This window comes from Grampus griseus, assembly GCF_964374135.1.
Source record: "Grampus griseus genome assembly, chromosome: 5".
Lineage (NCBI taxonomy): Eukaryota > Metazoa > Chordata > Mammalia > Artiodactyla > Delphinidae > Grampus > Grampus griseus.
Window position 1 is genome coordinate 37,940,597 of NC_138998.1, and position 25,245 is coordinate 37,965,841.

General features: G+C 34.6%; 1 protein-coding gene across 3 annotated transcripts in view; it reads left to right on the top strand.

The window, feature by feature from the left end:
- The window catches only part of RSRC1 (arginine and serine rich coiled-coil 1), a 445,934-nt gene that overhangs the window by 261,335 nt on the left and 159,354 nt on the right, over positions 1-25,245 (top strand). For all 3 annotated transcript variants that reach the window (XM_082655219.1, XM_082655217.1, XM_082655218.1), the window contains exon 6: positions 12,708-12,759. In XM_082655219.1, the coding sequence (XP_082511345.1) occupies positions 12,708-12,759 (52 nt within the window). The remainder of the gene's footprint in view (positions 1-12,707; positions 12,760-25,245) is intronic.

The window sequence follows — 25,245 nt, forward strand, 5'->3', positions numbered from 1 at the left end:
CCTCTGCAAGACTTGGGCTAGCATTTCCTTTTGGCTAGAATACCAGATGGTCAGGGAATGACAAGGAGCCCTTGGGGTCTCCTGACTCAGCTAGGACTGGGAGGGGGGCAGTAAGGAAACATATGGAGCATCACATGTGACAGAGAACCAAAACAATATCTCCCACCCCACATGCACTTCTAGAACCTTGCACCTCCCCCATCAAGACATGGAATCTAATTCTCCTTCCCTTGACTTTGACTTGGGACTCTTGGTAACCAGTGGAGTGCAGTAGAAGTGACACTGTGACTGCTAAGAAGGAGTCATACAAAGCACCACAGCTTGTTGGAACACTCCTTCTGGAAGCCATCAGCTGTCATGGAACAGCCCAAATGCCTAGAAGCCACCATGTTGTAAGGAAGCCCAAACGAGCCCATGCCAAGAGACCACCAAGACCACTTGAGGACAAGGAGACAGCTGGCCAAACGCCCGGCTGTGTGCACCTGCCCAGCTGTGTGCATCTGCCCAGCTGATTCCTTCCCACCTTCCTGACACAAAGAAACCATGAGAAAGAATAACTGATTGTTGTTTTAAGCCAAAAAGAGAATGATACCAGATGGAAAACTGGGTTGATATAATAAAAGATTAGAGAGTACTAGAAATGATAACATCATGGGTAAGTATATCTCTTTAAAAGATGATGTTTAAAACGTAGACACAGTATATTGTGGAGTTTATAACAATATGTGACAGCAATGACAATAGTAATACAGAGGCTGGGAAGGGAGAAATGAGAGGATACTATTATAAGGTTTCTATAGTATATAGGAAGTGGTATAATGAAGATAGAGAGTGAAAAGTTAAAGAAGTATACTGCAAACTTAGCAACAACCAAAATAACACAAAAGAATTATAGCTAATAAGCCAACAAAGAATATAAAATGGAGTTATAAATATGGTCAATCTAAGAAAATGCAGAAAAAGAAGAAAAAAGGAGCAAAAATCACATGGGACAAATAGAAAACAAATAGCAATGTGGTAGATTAATTACTTACATTAAGTGTAAATTGGTCTAAACATTCTAATTAAAAGGCAGAATTTTTTCAGATTACATAAAAGCAAAATCCAACTATGTGCTGCCTATTTAAAAAAAAAAAAACGTTTCAGATATAAAGGCCAAGAGGTAAAAATGATAGAAAAATATATACCGGGCTAAAACTTAACATTGTTGAGATGTCCCTTCTCCTCAAATGGCTATGTAGATTCAATGCAATCCCATGCTAAAATCTTAGCAGGGACTTTTTTTTTGGTAGAAATTGATAAGCTTATTTTGAAACTGGAGATGCATAAGAGCTAGAGGAGCCAAAACTACTTGAGAAGAAAAAATTTGGAGAAGTTATTCCACCTGATTTCAAGTTAATGTAAAATTGTACTCAAAGAAATAAAGACAATGTGGTATTAGTATCAAGATTGACAAATTGATCAATGGAACAGCATAGAGAGTCTAGAAATAGACTCATTTAAAGCAAAAAATAAAAACCACAGAAAAACAAAAGGTTTTTCAATGTATATGTTGCACCATATACAGACTTAACAAAATGTATTTCATAGAACTAAATGTAAACAAACCGTAAAACTTCTAGGTATAAACATAGGACAAATCTTTGTGAAGTGGGGTTAGGTAAAGATTTCTCAGATATAACGCCACAAAAGCATGATTCATAAAAGACGAAATTGATAAATTGGACTTCATCAATATTAGGAAATTCTGCTCTTCAAAAGAAACTCTTAAGACAATGAAAAAACAAGTCACTCAGTGGGGCGGGGAGGCTTTATAAGTATAAATATATAATTCCGTGTGTGTGTGTGTGTGTGTGTGTGTGTGTATAATTTGCAGACCTCATATATGAAAAATTACTTTCATTATAATTAAGAACTCTGAAAACTCAATAATAAGAAGGCAGTTTAATAAAAAAATTGGCAAAAGATTTGACCATCTATTTTACCATCAAATATATATATATATAGATAGATAATAAATAGGCACATGAAAAGATGCTCAACACCAATAATCATTAGGGAAATATAGATTAAAACCACAATAAGGTATACTAAGTCATGACTAGGATGTGGAGCAACTGACACTCCTATACAGTGCTGGTGAGAATATGAAACCACTTTGGAAACAGTTTGGTATTTTCTTAAAAAGTTAAACATATGTTTACCATACAATTCAACCATTCCAATCCTAGATATATACCCAAGAGATCTGAAAGCATATATTTATATAATGACTTTTACCTTAATGTTTATAGTATGTTTTATAATAGCCAAGAAACTAGAAATAGTTTGAATGTTTGTCAACAGGTAAATGCATAAAGAAGTTGTAGTATTTACTTACAATGGAATACTACCCAGCAGTAAAAAGGAATGCATATCGATATATACAACAGCATGGATGAATTTCAAAATAATTATGCTGAGTTTAAAAGCTAGACATAAAAGAGTACATATCATATGATTCCATCTATATAACATAGTAGAAAGTGCAAAGTAATGTATAGTGATAGAAAGCAGATCAGTGGTTGCCTGCGAACTGGGAAGTGGAATGGAGGCACAGAGGGGCATGGAAGAATTAAAGAAGGACGTGGAAAATTTTGGAGTAATGGACATGCTCATTATCTTAACAGTAATGATGCTCATGGCTGTATAAGTATGTCAAAACCTATAAAACTGTACACTTTAAATGGTGTAATTTATTGTGGTTTCATTATACCTTGATAAGCTCTCTGAAAATTTTAAGAAAATATAGAAGTAACACACATGATTGGCATAATGTAAACATTTAGTAAATAGTAGTTTCTTTAAATTATTATTTTTATTATCTTCCTCATTATGCTTTCAGATCTTTGAAATTTGAGACTGTATTGGAGTCATGTCAGCATCATGGCATAGAGTGAAACATTACCTTTGTCTCTTCCCTTCAATATTCAACCAGTAAAACATCCACAACTGAGCAAAGCTGACTCTGCCCAACATACCAGAATGCCAGAGAATTCTGCATTTCTGTACATCTACATATGGGTGGTCTAGAACACATAGGGGAGATAGAACTGAGGAAAGAGTAGAGGAGGTGCCTGCGATTAAGGCCCTCCAGCCTCAGCAGCTGTGCCCACAGGCCCATAGCATTTAGCAGCAGCAAGGGAGGCAGCACACATGACTTTGGCCTCCTGGCCACAGTGGCATCTGTGGCCACAGGTAACTGGGCTGCAGTGGCAGCAGGGCCTGGGACACCATCCCCCTCCCCAGAACTGCAAACCTGACAACACCAGACACAGCAGAGGTGCCCATGCAACCCTGACTTCTCTCCCACCCTCAGCCTCTGTGGCAGAGCTTGAGACTCAGGATATCCTGAGTAATTGTTTTATTTTATACAACAGCAGCAGAATACACGTTCTTCTTAGGTACACATGGAACTTTCACAAGGACTGACCATACGGTGGGACACAAAACAAGTCTCAATAAACTTAAGAAGATTGAAATCATATCAAACATCTTTTCTGATCACATCCATGTTGTAGCATATTATAGAATTTCCTTCCTTTTTAAGGCTGAATAATATTTCAGTGTATGTTTATACCACATTTTGCGTATCCATTGATTCATCAGTGGACACTTGGGTGTTTCCATTTCAGCTCTTACGAATAATGCTTCTATGAACATGGGTGTACAAATATCTCTTCAAGACCCTGCTTCCAATTCTTTGGGGTATGTACCCAGATGTGGAATTGTTAGATCATATGGTAATTCTATTTTTTAATTTTTTGAGGAACTGCCTTATTGTTTTCCACAACCCTGTATCATTTTAATTCCCATCAATAGTACATAATGGTTCCAATTTCTCCACATTCTTGCCAACACTTGAGCTGTGTGCAAGCTGCTCTAGGAACAGGTGCACTGTTGCTTGTCACGTGACTGGGGGTGGGGGATGGGTAGTTGCTACTGTGCTAATAGCTGAAACTGACCAAAATTAACCGCAATTTACCCTCCACATCTTCCCCTGGTAGTTTGCAAGCCTTCAAAATAATCCAGCGTTCTAAAAGAGTTATGTCAGACAGATTCTGCCAGTGTAATTATTGTCTAGATGGGGAGATGGATTCCTGGTGCTTATTACTCTGCCATGTTCCAGAATCCTCTCTGTATATATTTTTTTGTATAAAAAGAGCATATGATAATATAAAATTGAGAGTAATCGCTGAAAACCATATAATGCAGTCCTAATTTTATTTTGTGAAATGTTGTTGCTAAGCTTGAGTTCTCTCCTTGCTCAGCCAATCTTTCTTTCAGACTTTATATTTCCCTGTCATCAACAAAGCCAAAAGTGTGGTTGGCAGCTGGAATGGCTGTAGCTTCATCAACTTACAGAATTTCCATAGGGGTGGCCAGTGGTTAGGAAGCTAAATATGAATGGAAGTGAGAAGAGTGAGCAAATAGTTTAAATAGTTCAGTGTGTAAACTGGCTTTTGTAAGGATAGACTTCTTTTTGCTTCTCTTTTTTTTTTGTATGGTCATTGCTCAGAGGATTGTGCTGGTTTGGAATGTTAGCTTTGGCAGTATTTTGAGAATCTAGACATGCAGTCAGTCTATTTGTAAGGAACTCAGGGTATTGGACTAAATAAGAGCAAAACCAAAGTTGAAGGAAAAAGTCTAGACACTGAGGTTGGTCACCTCCACAAGTCATCAAGAGACTGACCTTTCTTTTGGTTTCATCTTAGGAGCTTTTGTTTCTTCCTAAGAAACCACTTTCTTCTCTAAAACTAGGGCTTACCAATGGAGTTATGTAGGTATACTTGGCTACCAAGGGGAGGGGAGGGAGGAGGGCAGTTCTGTAGAATCCATGGCAATAGAAAGACTACCAAACCCCTCCTCCCCAAAAAAGGACCCCTATTAATTTAGAAAGTTTAAGCCCTATGTGATATAAAATCTTATAGTAAAAATTCATACTGTACTTACTGTTGTTCTATCAATGTCATTGCTAATATTTATTTTTTAAGGGAACAACATTTATATTCTGTGTAATTCAGTTTTGGTAATATTTTTCTAATTATGCATTACTAATTTTGATTTAAGGAATATTATTATTTTTTAACATCTTTATTGGAGTATAATTGCTTTACAATGGTGTGTTACTTTCTGCTTTATAACAAAGTGAATCTGCTATACATATACATATATCCCCATATCTCCTCCCTCTTGCATCTCCCTCCCACACTCCCTATCCTACCCCTAAGCGGTCACAAAGCACCGAGCTGATCTCCCTGTGCTATGTGGCGGCTTCCCACTAGCTATTTTACATTTGGTAGTATGTATTAGTCCATGACACTTTTCACTTTGTCCCAGCTTACCGTTCCCCCTCCCCATGTCCTCAAATCCATTCTCCATATCTGCATCTTTATTCCTGTCCTGCCCCTAGATTCTTCAGAACCATTTTTTTTTTTTAGATTCCATATATATGTGTTAGCATATGGTATTTGTTTTTCTCTTTCTGACTTACTTCACTCTGTATGACAGACTCTAGGTCCTCACTACAAAAACTCAATTTCGTTTCTTTTTATGACTGAGTAATATTCCATTGTATATATGTGCCACATCTTCTTTATCCATTCATCTGTCGATGGACACATAGGTTGCTTCCATGTCTTGGCTATTGTAAATAGAGCTGCAGTGAACATTGTGGTACATGTCTCTTTTTGAATTATGGTTTTCTCAGGGTATATGCCCAGTAGTGGGATTGCTGGGTCATATGGTAGTTCTATTTTTAGTTTTTTAAGGAACCTCAGTACTATTCTCCATAGTGGCTGTATCAATGTACATTCCCACCAGCAGTGCAAGAGTGTTCCCTTTTCTCCACACCCTCTCCAGCATTTATTGTTTGTAGATTTTTTGATGATGGCCATTCTGACTGGTGTGAGATGATAATCTCATTTTACTTTTGATTTGCATTTCTCTAATGATTAATGGTGTTGAGCATTCTTTCATGTGTTTGTTGGCAATATGTATATCTTCTTTGGAGAAGTGTCCATTAAGGTCTTCTGCCCATTTTTGGATTGGGTTGTTTGTTTTTTTGTTATTGAGCTGCATGAGCTGCTTGTAAATTTTGGAGATTAATCCTTTGTCAGTTGCTTCATTTGCAAATATTTTCTCCCATTCTGAGGGTTGTCTTTTCATCTTGTTTATGGTTTCCTTTGCTGTGCAAAAGCTTTTAAGTTTCATTAGGTCCCATTTGCTTATTTTTGTTTTTATTTCCATTTCTATAGGAGGTGGGTCAGAAAGGATCTTGCTGTGATTTATGTCATAGAGTGTTCTGCCTATGTTTTCCTCTAAGAGTTTTATAATGTCTGGCCTTACATTTAGGTCTTTAATCCATTTTGAGTTTATTTTGTGTATGGTGTAGGGAGTGTTCTAATTTCATTCTTTTACATGTAGCTGTCCAGTTTTCCCAGCACAATTTATTGAAGACACTGTCTTTTCTCCATTGTATATTCTTGCCTCCTTTATCAAGGATAAGGTGACCATATGTGCGTGGGTTTGTCTCTGGGCTTTCTATCGTGTTCCATTGATCTATCTTTCTGTTTTTGTGCCAGTACCATACTGTCTTGATTACTGTAGCTTTGTAGTATAGTCTGAAATCAGGGAGCCTGATTCCTCCAGCTCCGTTTTTCTTTCTCCAGATTGCTTTGGCTATTCGGGGTCTTTTGTGTTTCCATACAAATTGTAAAATTTTTTGTTCTACTTCTGTGGAAAATGCCATTGGTAGTTTGATAGAGATTGCATTGAATCTATAGATTGCTTTGGGTAGTAGAGTCATTTTCACAATATTGATTCTTCCAATCCAAGAACATGGTATATCTCTCCATCTGTTTGTATCATCTTTAATTTCTGTCATCAGTGTCTTGTAGTTTTCTGCATACAGGTTTTTTTTTTTCTCCTTTGGTAGGTTTATTCCTAGATATTTTATTCTTTTTGTTGCAATGGTAAATGGGAGTGTTTCCTTAATTCCTCTTTCAGATTTTTCATCATTGGTGTATAGGAATTCAAGAGATTTCTGTGCATTAATTTTGTATCCTGCTACTTTACCAAATTCATTGATTAGATCTGGTAGTTTTCTGGTAGCATCTTTAGGATTTTCTATATATAGTATCATGTCATCTGCAAACAGTGACAGCTTTACTTCTTCTTTTCCGATTTGGATTCCTTTTATTTCTTTTTCGTCTCACTGCTGTGACTGAAACTTCCAAAACTATGTTGAATAATAGTGGTGAGGGGCTTCCCTGGTGGCGCAGTGGTTGAGAGTCCGCCTGCCGATGCAGGGGACGCGGGTTCGTGCCCCAGTCCGGGAAGATCCCACGTGCCGCAGAGCGGCTGGGCCCGCGAGCCTTTGCTGCTGAGCCTGTGTGTCCAGAGCCTGTGCTCTGCAACGGGAGAGGCCACAACAGTGAGAGACCCGCGTACCACAAAATATAAAAAATTAAAAAAAAAATAATAGTGGTGAGAGTGGGCAACCTTGTCTTGTTCCTGATCTTAATGGGAATGGTTTCAGTTGTTCGCCATTGAGAACGGTGTTGTCTGTGGGTTTGTCATATATGCCCTATATTACGTTGAGGTAAGTTCCCTCTATGCCTACTTTCTGGAGGATTTTTTAGCATAAATGGATGTTGAATTTCGTTGAAAGCTTTTTCTGCATCTGTTGAGTTGATCACATGGTTTTTATCCTTCACTTTGTTAGTATGGTGTATCACATTGATTGATTTGCGTATATTGAAGAATCATTGCATTCCTGGGATAAACCCCACTTGATCATGGTGTAGATACTTTGAATGTGCTGTTGGATTCTGTTTGCTAGTATTTTGTTGATGATTTTTGCATCTATGTTCATCAGCGATATTGGCCTTTTTTTGTAACATCTTTGTCTGGTTTTGATATCAGGGTGATGGTGGCCTCATAGAATGAGTTTGGGAGTGTTCCTCCTTCTGCTATATTTTGGAAGACTTTGAGAAGGATAGGTGTTAGCTCTTCTCTAAATGTTTGATAGAATTCACCTGTGCAGACATCTGGTCCTGGGCTTTTGTTTCTTGGATTTTTTTTTTTTTTTTTTTTTTTTGCGGTACGCAGGCCTCTCACTGTTGTGGCCTCTCCCGTTGCGGAGCACAGGCTCCGGACGCGCAGGCTCAGCGGCCATGGCTCACGTGCCCAGCTGCTCCATGGCATGTGGGATCTTCCCAGACCGGGGCACGAACCTGTGTCCCCTGCATCGGCAGGCAGACTCTCAACCACTGCGCCACCAGGGAAGCCCTGTTGGAAGATTTTTAATCACAGTCTCAATTTCAGTGCTTGTGATTGGTCTGTTTATATTTTCTGTTTCTTCCTGGTTCAGTCTTAGAAGGTTGTGCTTTTCTAAGAATTTGTCCATTTCTTCCATGTTGTTCATTTTATTGGCATATGGTTGCTTGTAGTAATCTCTCATGATCCTTTGTATTTCTGCAGTGTCAGTTGTTACTTCTCCTTTTTCATTTCTAATTCTGTTGATTTGAATCTTCTCCCTTTTTTTCTTGATGAGTCTGGCTAATGGTTTATCAATTTTGTTTATCTTCTCAAAGAACCAGCTTGTAGTTTTATTGATATTTGCTCGTTTCCTTTATTTGTTTTTCATTTATTTCTGATCTGATCTTTATGATTTCTTTCCTTCTGCTAACTTTGGGGTTTTTTTGTTCTTCTTTCTCTAATCACTTTAGGTGTAAGGTTAGGTTGTTTATTTGAGATTTTTTTTGTTTCTTGAGGTAGGATTGTATTGCTATAAACTTCCCTCTTAGAACTGCTTTCGCTGCATCCCGTAGGTTTTGTGTCATCATGTTTTCATTGTCACTTTTTTCTAGGTATTTTTTGATTTCCTCTTTGTTTTCTTCAGTGATCTCTTGGTTATTTAGTAGTGTATTATTTAGCCTCCATGTATTTGTATTTTTTACAGATTTTTTTCCCGTAGGAATATTATTTTTTAATAGAATACAATTTTTTCTGGATAAGTTTGCTTCATACAATATAATTGTGACATTGTGTTCTTAAATATGTCCTCATTTATCAGTTCTTATTTTGAGAAATTGCTGTATTCCATGCATTTGTATTTGATGCTAGCTTCTTATTTATTTCATAAAGTATTTTTTTTTCTGGCTCTGAATAACATTAGTACCATTTACCAGTTTTAGATGGAATTCATACCAATCCCTGGAGTCTAATACACTCTAAAATAGTTAAAGCATTAGAAATTTTGGCACTCAAGCCCCAAAGGTTTTTTCAATCTGTTGGCAGTCAAGCCCCAAAGGTTTTTTCAATCTAAGTCAGCTTAGTATGATGATACCTAACTAAAAATGGATTAGTAGAAAAATGTTCTTTTAACTGTGTATTCTGTTTCTTCTTTCTTCTTAATCTTTTCTTAAAAAGTAACTATAACTGGCAATCACAATGATGGCAACATAAATCAGGCTGCCTCCTCTCCATTTCCAGCTCCAGCTTATCTACTTTTTCTGGGTCAAGCAGCTACTGATGCAGATAGGTAGGTGGGACCTGGAGGGTTTCAGCCAAGTGACCTGTTGTGATGCTTTCCCTCTCTGGGACAAACTCAAGGCTGAAATATTGTGGAGGAGCACTTGGAAAGAATTTGAAGGGCAAGTGACTGAGAGAAAAAGACTGCAACCGAGAATCCCATATCCATTCAAATTATTCACCAGTTGTGGCGAAAGAAAGATATTTGCAGGTGGGAAAAAAGTGAGAGAACATGTGTATCTGAATACCCTATCCAAGAAAAATGCTTGTGAAATGAATCAAATATTTTTAAAAGCAAAAATACTTATAAAAGACAAATTACTTTTAAAAGTCTGGCAAATCTAACAATGTGTTTGTCCCCATAGTTGGAATTGATCTTTATATTTCGCAAATAATTTAGGAAGTTATATTTGTATAGGCAAATGTACTATCTTGGATAGATTTTTTTTTGAACAGAATCAAAAATCTATCTGTGTGCTTTTATATCTGTGAAATTAATTGCTTTGAATTCATGAATATCCTAGTGATGTAGTTAGAAGAATCCTGAAATTTGGAGTCAGAAGGTCTTAATTTCAGCCTATCATTTACTAGTAAAGGCAAGTTAGGAAACTACTCTTATTCCATGGTTTTCTTTATCTTTGAAATATGAATCCTGTATTATAGATTGTTAGAGGAATTAATAAAATATAAATATGTCTTAACACGTGTTTTTATCATAATCATCAACCATTAAGACTCTTAGGGACGGTAATCAACATATTTTTAAGACATAGATTTTAACTGGGGGAGAGAGGGAGCTGCCATGGAGGAGGTTTTGTGGGTTAAGAGACTTTAACAATATTGTTAATATTTTACTGAATATGGGTACTCATCACTTTGTATATTTGTTTTAAATATTTCTTATTTGGTAAAAATAATCGTTTCTTATGAAATACCTATAACTTTCCCATGAAATATCTTACCCAATAAAGTTTCTCACATTTTTCTATCAAACGTCACTGCTTACTAGGATACTCTGAAATGTATACTTCATAATTCTGTGCTTGCTTGAGATCTGCTAGTCAGAACATTATTTCCTTCTTGCCATTCTAGTTATGCTATGTTGCACAAAGTATCAATATCATGTTTCTACTGTGTTTGTTAAGTAGATGGCAGAGATCACAGACTGTCTGTTTTGGGATTGAATCTGGCTCTGAGAAGTACTGTTTGTTCCACACAGTATTTGTCTTTATGGTGACTTAAAGTCTCAGGAAAAAAATCAAGAAGTTTTATAACCCTTGATTTGCATTTCTGCATGACAACACTGAGTTGGTGCTGAGTACCAGCTGCTTTCTTTAGCTGGGCCATGTGCTCCGCAGTTTTGCACACTCACTATGCTCCCTGATACTGATGTCAAATGTCATTTGCCTTTCATCATTATAAATGTTCGTGTTAATTGCTTGGCAGTTTCCTTTATAACTGTTAGATCATATTCAGTAGATGTCACAGTCTTCTATTGATATTTTGCTATGATATTTTAATTTGATGTCACATTTTTAATATTGATAACTTTATAAAGCACACTTACGTACATTTTTTCTACAAACATATGACATAAAATATTCTTTTTGTTTGTCAACTCCTCCTTCTCTCATATCCAATCAGTCCTTTCATGTTACCAATTAAATGTTTCTCAAATCTAGTTCTTCCTCTCCAACCTTACTGCTACTGCTCCTCCCCAGGCCCTCATCGTCTCTCATCTGGAGTTCTTTAATTGCTCCCTAACTGAGCTCCTTGCCTTCTGTCACATTCTTTGCAGTTCATCCTCAAGTATATTGCTAGAATGATGTGTCAGAGTGCAGATCTCATCTGGTCACCCCACTGTTTCACATTCTTCCAAGTCTCTCCGTCTTATATGGCAGGGGTCAACAGTCTTTTCCTTAAAGATCTACATAGTAAATATTTTAGACTTTGCTGGCCATAAGAGTCCTGCCGCAAATAGTTGACTCTGCTGTTGTTGAGTTGAGCACAAAAGCAACCATGGACAATATATAAACCAATGGGCATGGCTATGTTCCCATAAAACTTATTTACAAAACCAGGTTTAGGTCATAGTTTGTTAATCCCTCTTCTATGATATAAAAGGCTAGCCCTGTCTTCTTTCCTGTCTCATCTACCACTCTCCTATCCTGTTTCTTACAGTTTATTCAGAAGTACCATTCAAATTCTTAAACTTTTCTGAGCACAACATCTTCTTTCCATATCCAATTATGTAATTCTTTTCATTCAGGCTGTTTTTTCACAAATAGCAAAACATTCAAATATATCTTGTAAAATGTTAATTCTCAAATGATGGTATCGTATATAAACATGAGATTATTTAGTCACTTACTGACATCTTAAGAAATGTAAAGTCTTAAGTATTAAAAACAGTTTTTAACAAGTCTTTCATAAAGATCATAACCTTGATACAATCCATCTTATTGTTTGGATACCATCAACATATCCAAAAATCTCAGAATAAGGTCACTGGTAGGAAAGTAGTTTCAACATTATCAACTGTATTGAATCAAAGTTCATTGAGAGACTAATTTTAGGACAGTTAGTAGGAATTGAAAGCAGTAACTCACGTTGTGTCCTATCTTTATCACAATTGCTCCTTTCAAATACCGTAAGGAAAGCAGAAAATATTTGGTTTTAGGATATAATTTGCCTGAGATATTGGACTTTAAGTTGCTATTTAACTTCTAATAGGTCATTTTGCATGTTTCCATATGCAAAGAAACAACACAGCTTGAGAGTATGTTGTTAAATGTGTGGGTTTTGCCTCCTTATTAAATTATATGTATTTAGGCTGTTGCTGACTGGTACATGTTGGATAACAAATAAAAGCTATTCCAGTAAAAAAAAAAAAAAAAAGAAAAAGGAAGAACTTCATTCTTGAATCATAATAATGAAAAGTGTGATTTGATTACTAGGGTGAGAGAGTAGATTGGTAGAGCTGCTGTGATGGAATTTTGTTAAGATGTGGGTGGATATTAATACTGATTATGACAAAGTTCTCTAAATTTTCTGATACTCAACGTAATAATGCATTAATTTAAAGCTCTGTTAAAACTACCTTGTAAGTGTCTTTTATGGTTGATTTTTAGCCACCAGCTGAACAGGCCAAAGCAAGACTACAACTGGTTCTTGAAGCTGCTGGTAAGTGTTAATAATTAACTTTATTTAAATGAAAATATGTGAAATAAATCCTAGCATGCTTACAGATGGGTCAAAGAGCAAAACACCTATTTTCATATAGCCTCACAAATTTGTGAGATCTTTGTATGGCCATATTTTACCTCAAATATTTATTGCTATAGTGTGATGTTAAAAGGTCATTCTTTACCTTCTTATTTATAAAACTGGCTTCGATTTTAGTTTTAATTTTGATGAAGTCCAGTTTATTGATTTTTGTCTTTTACGGACTGTGCTTTTAGTGGCATGTTTAAGAAGAATTTTATACTTCTACATTTTATATTTGAGGCTGTGATCATTTTGATTTAATATTTATATAAGGTGTGATTTTTAGATCAAGGTTTTGCTCTAAAGGAAATGAGATAAATGTTTAATAATTCTTCCAGTTACATTAGACTAACTCATTGGACTATTCGTCTGGATACCATCTAATCTTAAAAATCTGTATGTTTTAATATCTCAATTGTACAATAATTCTTTCTTTGATTTTAGATTATAATACCCAGATTCATGTACACATTAAATACTTTACTTTTTAAAAATATAAGAGATCCATGTTACCTTTTCCAAGTACTGATATTTTACTCTGAATCTTAATGTGGTTTTTAAAAATATATATTACAGTCAAATAATAAGTTATCAAGATCAAGCATGAGGTAGGGTTAGAATAATATTACCAAAGGAGTACATGTTCCTTAAAATTATTTACTTTTTAAGGATCTGTAAAGAGTTCATAATTTCCAACTGGAAAATGAGAATTCTATTTTGACATCAAAAGTAATTTCAGACTACCAAATGATAGTAGTTATATTTTAATATTCATTGCAAAAATACATGTATGCATATTAATTCAAGGATTTCTTGTATTAGCTCCTTTTATTCCTACCCAATGTGTCTACAGTCTAAAGATTGGGAGCACCAGTATAAATGATATACTAGCTTCATAAATCACTAATTGAAGTAACTTACCATATAAAAATTAATATGTTGACTGTGAATCTCTGTACCACTTCATATTACTTTAAAAGTCACTTATCTTTATGTATTGATCTTACTCATTTTATCTTTAATTACATAGAAAACATGATGTACTAAAATTTTGCTTACTATTAGGTTTTTCAAATTTTGAGTCTCCAATAAATATACTATAGGATAAAGCTAGTTAATACGATTCTCTGTTATTTATATAATATATATTCATTCTTTAATGGCATTTTGCTTAGAAGAAATATTTCCAGGTTCATTACTTGAGTACTGACAAACTCTTGCTTTAAAGGAAAATATTTATGGTGCTTAGTCCAGAAAATATTTGTTTCTGTTAATGCAACTATAAAGAATTGTATTTCGTAGTTTTATACAGTTTTCTTTACCTTAAAAAAATTTTTTTAACATCTTTATGGAGTATAATTGCTTTACAATGGTGTGTTAGTTTATGCTTTATAACAAAGTGAATCAGCTGTACATATACATATATCCCCATATCTCCGCCCTCTTGCGTCTCCCTCCCACCCTCCCTATCCCACCCCTCTAGGTGGTCACAAAAAGCGTATTATAAAACAGATCTGACAGTGCGGACCTCAGTGTATAACTTGCTTATATTGGTCCCAGCTGTCACTCCTCATTTTTTAATTTAACATTCTAAATTCTATTAAGGATAAATAGGGAGGTTCTGTGAATTTGACAAACATTCAAAATATTATGACAATTTTCAAATTAAAAAACTTAACATTGCCCCCCATAAGCAAAGGACAGACCTTAGCTAGATATAGGATTATTTATTTAATCATTTTCTTCTTATTGAACATTTACATTGTCTCTAGCTTTTCCCTCTTACCCATAATACTGTTATGCACCTCCTGTTACAAATAGTGTTTTCCATAGTTTAGCTTATTTTCTTGGAATTGATTACTATAGAAATGAGTTTATGAGATTAGAGGGTGTTAATATGTAGAGTGGCTTTTTATACATTCTTGCTAAATTGTTTTACAAAAGGATTGTGTTGTAACCATTGTCACTGGTTAAGAAACCATTTTAACCAGATTTTGCTTTTTGATGCCATTTCTATGACTATATTGCTTTATAACATGAAATAACATATTATACCCCTTTGAAAAACATATATTACTGTAATTAATGAGAACCTGTGGCCTTGGAGAGGAGAAGCAGATAGATGGATATAGGGGAACGCTAAGCAAATATAGAACTTATTGTCAATGTTCTGGATCTCTGTTTCAGTGATGAATCAAGGTATTCATTGTATTATTAAAAATAAACAAACAAGCAAAATAAAGTAGGGGGAAATAAGAACTTGAGCTCAGTCTGGTAAGGCTCATGGATAAAGTCTAGCCTGGTCCTAAGATTGAGGTGGCTGGATAGGAAGGCCTGGTAGTTCCCATTCTGTCTCGTTGGAGTTTACTTGAGTTCCCAGGGAAAACACCCTCAACTTTGGGGCCTTAAAATTGGGTACAGGGAAGAACTTAAGGCTGTATGCTAGATTCTTGAGCCAGGATTTATTTCAGCCTTATAGTTACCATAATCTGGTAGATAGGGTTCATATGTAGAAATCTTGCTGACTAGACTTAGTCTTTTACTCTAATTGTGGGTCCCAGAAGAAAGTTTTATATATTACCATTGCATTGTTATTGATTTATTAGTGAATGTTAATCATGGCCTTGGTTTGGAATTAAAATATATTTAATAACATTTGGCAATAATTACTAGCGGTATGATTTTGAAAGACATATGTATGAGTAAAATACATTAAGCAAAATGTAACCATGTACCTTGAATTTGAAGTCAGAGATTTTATTGTATTTGTTATGATCATATTTTGTATATACTAAACTGTTAACATTTTTATATTTTGCTATGCTAAATCTTCAGATTTAGATAGAATCTTTTTTCATGTTCATTGCCAAAATGCAATTGAAATGAAGTTTCATGTCTCTTGTTTAACTTTTAATTTGAAGGTGATGTGAAGTTAAGGTTACGTCTAAGATGTTTTGTTTTTTCCAAATGCTGGAGGACTCAAGCTTGTAAAACTATATAAATTTGTAAGACTGAATCTTTAAGTTATCAATATAACTTCAGATAATGATTTACTTTATGATATTGAGTAAATCCAATTAAAAATCCTCTTGGCCATGACTTCTTTCTTTTCATTTAAAAAATACTTTTACCATTCTCACATTCATTAAGATTCAAAACCTTGAAATGTTTATCTTTGACTTCTTTATAGGCAGTCATTCACCTAGAATTGAGTGACTTATTTTGAAATATTTTTTATAGTTATCCCTCTATTATCTTTCCCACTGCCAACTCCTTAGTCTGGACACCAAACAGTCCACCCAAAGGTTAATCCATTACCTCCTAGTTGGTCTTTTGCTTCAATTCTGTCTCTTCTCCAGAGAGAGGGTGGTGAATAGTGGAAGGGTTCTAAACCTGCTTCCACTGCTCACTCATTCTGTGACCTTCAGTAGTGTGATGTTTATTGTTTAGCCAAAACGTTTTTGTTTTTTTAAATGGAATATGGCAGATGTGTATATTTTCTAGTTTACTGTAGTTCTTTACTTTTTAGAAGTAATTTATTGAGGTGAAATTCACATAAGACAAAATAAAACATAACTGTTTAAAGTGACAATTCAGTGGCATTAAATACATCCACAAAGCTATATAACCACCACCTCTATCTAGTTTAAAAACATTTCCAAAGTAAAACCTATTACCTATTAGGCAATTTCTCTCCCCTCACCTTACCCTCAGCTCCTGGCAACCACAACCATCAACCTGCCCGCTATCTCTATGGATTTATCTATTCTGCATATTTCATGTAAATGGAATCATACAGTGTGTGACCTTGTGTGTCTAGCCTCTTGCATTTAGCATGTTTTGGAGGTATAGCCATGTTGTAGCCTGTGTCAGTATTTTATTCCTTTTTATGGCTGAATAATATTCCACATAATACATTCCACATAATACATTTGTATTATGTATATAATATATACATAATATATTAATATATACATAATAATACATAATATATATACATAATATACACATTATGTATATATGTATATATATATTGTATATATACATTCAGCCATAAAATGTATTCTGTGGAATATAATAATATTCCACAGAATACATTTTATGGCTGAATGTATGTATATGTGTGTGTGTGTGTGTTTACACACACACCATTTGTTTATCCATTCATCTATTGATGGAAATTTGGGGGTTTTTCCACCTTTTGGCTATTGTGAACAGTGTAGCTTTGAACATGCATATATATATGTACTTGTTTGAGTAACCATTTGTAACTTTGAGGGGTATACACCTAGGAGTATAATTATGGAGTCATTTGGTAAATTCTTGGTTTAACTTTTTGTAAAACCACCAGATTTTTCCACAGCAGCTGAACCATATTACATTCCCACCAGCAGTATAAAAAACCATATTACATTCCCCCCTATTGTCTCAACTAGACCATGTTGCATATTTAAGTTACCTGTTTGACAGTATCAATATTTAGGTTTTAAGGATTTCCCTACACCATTATTTCCTAGTCTGTAAGGGGAAAAGATGATGATTACCTTATAGGATTGTTGTGAAGATATATATTATAAGTGAAGTATCTAGCCCAGAGTCTGGCAGATGGTAGCCACCAGAAAATTTTTATTTCCATATTGCTTCTGGTGAGTACCATTGCTAGATGATTCTTTCTCACCCACCACTTGGTCATGCTGCTCCTTTGCTCAAAATTATTCACTGGTTCTAGATTGCTTACAAGATCAATTTTATACTTCTGTGCTTAAGGTTCCAAGGTTCTGTATGGTGGATTCACAGACTTTTCTAACTTTTTTTCTTAGAATTCATTTTTATACTTCTTCTCATTATTCTTTGAGTTACTCATGTTCTTTTCTACCTGGGAATTTTTGCTTGTGATTATTTTCTCCTCTAGAAATATCTTTCTCCTTCCTCTTTCTCTCTCTAAACACTTCAATATGCATCTCAGATAACATTTCCACGTGATTTCTCTGACCATTACATCATGTAATCTTTCTGTTCTCCTTTGAATTCTTTTTCTTGTATTCTATGCACACCATTCATGTTGGTATTTACTCACATACTGCTGATATTAATATTTATTTCATGAGTGTTGGACCTATTTTCCCAATGAAATAATAAATGTCTGAAGGTCAGGAACCATATCTAAAACTTCTGGATCTTTCCCAGGAGTTTTAATAGCGCCTGTAGTGAGTGTCACTATGCCAAATAGAATTCTAGCTATTAATCTTTGGTGAGTAAGTCACTGTGAAATAATTGTTCTGGGTAACTGAAAATTAAGCCTTTGGATGCTGGTATGCTCATTTAAACCACTCTTTGGTGGATTTTAAAAAAATATATTGAAAAGTTCCCTGGCTTCAAAAGTAGAAGATACATGGCAGTAATCTAACTTTTTAATCTTAAACTTGAAGGTAGTACATGACAGAAGAGATAACAAAATGTGATTATCACACAGGAGGAAGAAGGAAGATAATGAGTTTACTTAAAGACTCGTCTCCATCATTTTTGATGTCACTGTTTGACTTGTTAGCATCATTCCACACATTAGTTGATTTTCCACAAAAACACAGTGTCATCTTATGCTCCATATGCTCATAGGTCTGAAGAAGAACTTAGAGGAGAGATTTTTCCAAAACATAAATATTTTTCATCACCGTGAAAAAATGACACTTCTCAGAACATAGTTTCAAGACATAATTTTCTCTAAAAATATTTTTAGAGAAATCTAAAAATATTCCTTAATATTTTACTTTTAATAGAATTATTGACACCTGCAACCTTTAAAATTATATCTCTAATGTTATAAGAGAAATAGAAGTTTATTTAATGCATGTATGGTAAATCCCCTTTATCATAAAATTTCTGTGTAATATTTCATTTTCTAAATAATATCTACAGCACTTTTTATTGTGCTTTACAGTTTTCAAAGCATTTTCATAAATCTTTTATCATTTGACTCACATCACTGCATGGAGAGCTAATTAACTCCATTTTACAAATATCCCCAAAGCTTAAATGACTTGTAAAAGATCACATACCTAGTAAGTGGGAAAACCAGGACTCAAATCCAATGATTTCTGACTCCTGAGCTATTTCTATCCATAGGTTAAATCCCTGAGTTACGTTCAGCAGAAAGAAGGGGGATAGAAAACATTACCAAATACATATCTTGTTTTGTTAGGCATAATGCTACAATTACCTTATAATAAAATAATTTCTATCCTCAAGCAAGCCTTTGATTCTGAAATGAGTTGTTTTTAATTGATAATACAAAAGGATTAAAGTTTTATTCAGAATACAAATTCTTTTCCTTAACTATTAGGGTGATCATAGTAGCTATATTTCTGAGAACTTTGAAAAATCTAGGGTAATGTTCTGTGATTACCAGTGTTTTCTTCTTCACCCCAACTATGGACATGCCTTTCAGTGACCCTTGCTGGGATAGAAGCTAATTAAGTATTGTAAAACACAGAAGAGTTACACGCGTAAGAACACTATATCAAGGAAAGAAGCTGTTTTTGGAAATAAGCCATAAGTGTCTCACTCCATCCCAGTTATTCTGCAGCATGTTAAACTTGGATTTTCTTCTCTTAGTTACCCATTAAGTACCTGGAAGCCAAGTCCTAAACCTTTCTCTTCATAGCCATCTAATCTTGTAAGTCCCAGTACTTCTCTGAAGTCCAGTCTGGCTTTAAATATTTGTAGTTCTGAGAATTACAAATGAAATTGCCATGTTAATGTTGTACTGTTTCTGGGGAGCATAGAAAGCCATTCTGCAACCCTGATTTAAAGTCGACAGAGGTTTTGCTCCATAGGCTTCTGACCACTGATCTCTGGCTCCAAGAAATAGGTTGATTTATTGTGAGAGAGGCTTTCATGTAGGGCAAACCTAAAAAAAAAGAGCAAGTGATTAAAAAGTTAACTTCTATTTCATATAAATAAATAGTTTTCAGACTTCTTTTTTCCCCATGTAGGCTTCTGCTTGGTTGTGTGTTGGTTAGTCTAGATTCATATCCGGCTTCGTTCACTAACTAACTTTGTGAGCTTGAGCAGATCACTTCCCCTTTGCTCTTCTTTAGTTTCCTCATCTATAAAATTGAGATACTAATAGTACATACTAATGGGGTTGTTATGGACTGTAAGTGCATTAACATTTGTAAAACACTTAGAATAGTACCTAGTACATAGTAAGCATTCAATAAATGTTTGCAATTAGTATGAAAAGCAATAGAGTATGGTGGTCAAGTTCTGAAGTCAGACGGCCTGGGTGCTATTCCCAGATCCATTATTTACTGACAAAACCATGGGAAAATTGTTAAACCTTGTTCAACCTCAGTTTTTTCATGTATGAAATGGGAATGAGAATATATACCTTTAGAGTTTTAATGAAAACTAAATAAATTAACATAATAAAGTTTTTAGAACAGCACCTAACATATAACTGAGCGTTCTATAAACATTAGCCAGGAGGAGTGGAAGTAGTTTTTTATGGCATCACCAGAGTGGCTTTGTGAGGTAATTAAAGAAGAGATATTGGGTCAAACATCCTCCTCATACCACCATACATATACAGTTAAAAGAAGTTATCAAGAATTAAGAATTCTTGTGCTTTTTAAAAGAAACAAATGTATATAATCAAATAGTTTCATTGACTTGGGCATTGGTTAAAACCTTTTTTTCATCAAATGTGGTTTCTGCAAAACCACATTTCTTCAGAAATTCTACATAAAATTTAATACCTTTAATGCAAAATCAAATTGATAATGTTAATTTAACTCCCAGTTTCCAATAATGAGCATGATTTTGCACTTCGTGTTAATCCAAAAAGATATACTAGTGCTTCCTAAAGAGAACTATTAAGTAAATTACTTTTAGAAAATATAAGTTATTTGTTTTAGCATCAGTTACACATTTATATTTGAATGACTATTATTTATCCCCAATAATATTTAGTAAGAAGAAAGCTATCAGTTAGAGTCTAACAATATCACAGCAACTTGCCATGTTTGAGCAGATGTTAAGCAGACAGTAGTTGAATGTTAATTTTGAGAGGGTGGTATGTTTAAGCCTAGCTGAAGTATGTTGCATGTGGGCTTTCTAGACTTGAGTACAATGCTGGCTCTCTGGGGAGAATTTTAAAGCTAAACCTCTTTCTTTTGGGTCCTCTATATGGACTCTCTCAAGTCAGTATAAAGCAGATCATCCCTAGGCTAAAGCCCTTCAGCTTTTGTTATTGGGCTCTGTAGACCAGTAATTAGGCCTCCTGGCAGGCCTTGCAGGACAGTTAATGGTCATATGGAGTTTCTGTGAGGCAGACTGGCTTTGTATAAATCCTGGGTAGGAATATGTTTATGGGTCACTTCCTACCAGGACCATGCTTTGTCCTTATGCCCTGCGGACTGACAGGGAGCAGGTTCCCTTGACCATGGACTGTTCAGTTTGCAACTCAAAATCTACTCCGCTAATCCCCAGTGTAAACAGAGGATTTAGAAGGGCTTCTGTCACTTACAGTTGCCAATTCACTTGGGTGTCTGTGAATTTATTTTTCCCCAGAATTCATTATTGAAAGACTGACAAATGTATAAGATTTGGATGTTTGGTTTATCAAGTATGCAGTTTCTTTTTCAGTGGTTTTATAATCATTGTAAATAATTTATCTAACACAGAATTATGTAATGAAGTTTTTTTAAATTAAGTACCCTTTAATATTTAAGCCATTAAAGAATTTGGAATAACAGCCACCCTTTTCCTATAAGGGAAATTATAGGTCTGTTTTTATGATAAGAGTAAATAACATTATGTACAGAAATTTACCAAAAAGTGATTAATACAGATTTCAGATAAGTCAAAGAAACAATTAATTCAAAACTCTTCTATACTATACATTTTATGTTAAATAAAAATTCCATTTTATTTCCATTTAAGTTCCATGTGTAACAGAGCTTTTGAAAGGAGGAATATCAAATCAGTATATAAAATGCTCAATAAGTATGCATTTCATGAAGTATTTAAAATAATAAGAGTACTATTTATTGAGCATCTACTATGTGGCAAGCATGTTTATACATTTTCACATATTATAAATATTTTTAATGTATGATCCATGTTTCCTAGCCAAGCAAAATGTTTGGATTTTAAGAAAGTCATAATTGAGATTTCTTTTGTTTTTCCACTTTACTTATTTCTTTTTTTTTTTTTTTTCTGTTTGCTTGGATTATGTGAAGATTTGATTCTAAATTGTGTAAGTTCTGAGTGTGATCTGAAAAGAACTGTCACCTGTCTTCCTGTGAGCCAATTTTTCTTTTAGGGGGAAATCAAATGATGAATACTTTCCCAGGTCTCATCTAGTAAATCAGTGCTCAGTATTTTGCATTTTGTGATGTAAAAATGGTTCATGACAGATGTGGCTGAAAAGACCACATACGTAGACTGTATGATTTTAGTCTGGTGGAACTAATAGGATCACTCATTACATTTTAGACCCTGGGGTTTCTTTTTTCTTTCATTAAAAAAACAACAACAAAAAAAAAAAAACTCTGTTTAAATAGAGTGGTCCTTTTTGTGTGTGAGTACAGCATATTCCCTTAAATTTACAAAGAGTTGATGGTAACAAATCAACAAATAACTCTCTCTTCCAAAAAATTCTTTTAATAATCTTTATTTAATGTTAACTGTTATTTTTAATTGTCCTATCATCCCATAAAAATTAAGATTTTGTTCTATTTTTATAAAGGATTTCTTTGAATTTTATATAGCAAAACTAAAAAATGCATTCCTTAGAGAATCCAAGACCTGTGAATTAAACAGTCATATATTAGAAATAAATTTTGCAAATATTGAAATAATTAATGACAACAAAAAGACATTATACGGTAGGAATTCTTGGTGTTGACTTACAACTGGGAGAATCATAGCATAGTCTGCTTTTCTTTTTATTGTACACAGTATATTTACTGAAGTAGAAACATATTTGTGATCTATTTTGGAATTCAAAAAATGGTGGCTCCTGAACAATGTAAAGGATCTGATCTTATTTTAAGTTTGACCAAAAGTTCATGTTTACATTGAAAAATACCCTGTGTGATTTATATCAAAATGCTAATAGCAGTTATTGTTTCTGCGTGGTGAGATTTCAGTTTTTTCAAAAAAAATTTTGGCTTGTCTTCATTTTCCAATTGTTTTGAAGTTATGAAGAGAACCTAAAGAGATATAGAAAAGGTTTAATTTAAACACGATAAAATTCCCCACAAATTAGTATGAAATTTGATAAGTTGTGACAAATGTATACAGTTGTGTAACTACCACCAAAAATTTTGATAAAGGACATTTATATTTCTCCAAAAAGTTCCTTTTACTCCTTTGAAGTCAGTTCTCTCCTCTTGGACCTTAGCAACCACTAATCTGCTTTATGTCACTATGGTTTTGTTGTTTTCGAAATGCCATATAAATGGAATCATACGGTGTGTGACTTTTATGTCAGTAGTCTTTCACTCGGCATAATGCTTTTTAGATTTGTACACATTGTTGTGAGCATCAGTTCTTTTTACTGCTGAGTAGTATTCCACTGTATGTCTATACCAGTTTGTTTATTCGTTCAACACTTGGTGGACAGGTGGGTTGTTTCCAGTTTATGGTTTTTGTGAGTAAAACTCATATGAACATTTGAGTACAAGTTTGTGTGAACACATAGTTTCATTTCTCTTGAGTAAATACTTAGGAATAGGATTCCTTGGTTATATAGTAAGTATAGGCTTAACTTTAATTCCAAACGGTTTTCCAAAGTGCTGTACCATTCTGTTTCCACAGCAAATTATGGAAGTCTCATTTGTTCCCCATCCTTGACATCGCTTTGATTTTGTTGGATTTTTTCTAATTGCAGCCATTCTGTTAAATGTGTTGTGTTTCATTCGACTTTAATGTGCATTCCTGTGATGACTAATGAGGTTGGGCATCTTTCGCGAAATCGTTTGTCACCTGTATACTTTTGTGAAGTATCTGCTCATATCTGTTGCCCATTTTTAAAAGGAATTGTTTGTATTATTGACTTGTAGAGTTATTTATATATTCTGAATACAAGTCAGATGTATAGTTTATAAATATTTTCTCCTTGTCTATGCCTTGGCTATTTTCTAAACAATATTTTTGGTTTTTTTTTAAATAAAGATTTACATACAGTAAAATATACCTTTTTTAGGGACAGTTCTTTGATTTTTGACAAATGCAAACAGTTGTATAACAGCACCCAGAATCGAGATGTTGAACAATTCTATCATCTCTTAAAATATCCCCATTCCCCTTTGTTGTGAACCCCTCCCCCCAGCTAGCTCCTGGAAACTGATCTGTTTTGTGTCCCTACAGTCTTGACTTTTCTAATATGTCATATAAATATAATAGTATAATAAGTAGCTTTTTGAGTTTGGTTTTTTTGACCTAGCATAATGCTTTTAAGATTTATCCATGCTGTGGCATGTATCAGTAGTTTATTCCTTTTTTATTACTGTGTAGTATTCCATTGTATGGGTTAATTAATTGAAGGATGTTTAGATTCTTTCCAGTTTTGGACAATTATGAATTAAACCATTACAACATTTTCAAATAGGATTTTGTGTGAACATAAATTTTTGTTTCATTTGGGTAAATACTCAGGGCTGGTATTGCTGGATAATTTGATAATTTTATATTTAACTTTATGAGAGACTACAAATTGTTTTCCAAGTGGCTGGACCTTTTTTTTTTGGGGGGGGGGGTACGCGGGCCTCTCACTGTTGTGGCCTCTCCCGTTACGGAGCACAGGCTCCAGACGCGCAGGCTCAGCGGCCATGGCTCACAGGCCCAGCCGCTCCATGTGCATGTGGGATCCTCCCCGACCGGGGCACGAACCTGCGTCCACTGCATCGGCAGGCGGACTCTCAACCACTGCACCACCAGGGAAGCCCCTGGCTGAACCATTTTGCACTTAGGAAGCAATGTGTGAGAAATCCAGTTGTTCCACATCCTTGTCAGTATTTGGTATTATTAGTTTTGGTGTTTAGAGATGTCTCTTTGTGGTTTTAATCTGAATATCTCTCATGATGAATGTTGTTGAGTGTCTCTTCATGTGCTTATTTGCCATCGTAGGTCCTCTTTTCCCTTTTTAAAAAATTGAGTTACTTGTTTTTCAGTTGCTGAGTTTTGAGAATTAAATAAATTCCTGATAAAATTTCTTTATCAGATATGTCATTTGCATTTTTCACATTCTCTTACTAGTCTTTTGAAGGGTAGAAGTTCTTAATGTGTTGAAGTCCAATTTATCAGTTTTTTCTTTTATGTGTATTGTGCTTTTAGTGTCATATCTAAGAAATTTTTGCCTAACCAAAGAACACAAAGATTTGCTTTTATGTTTTC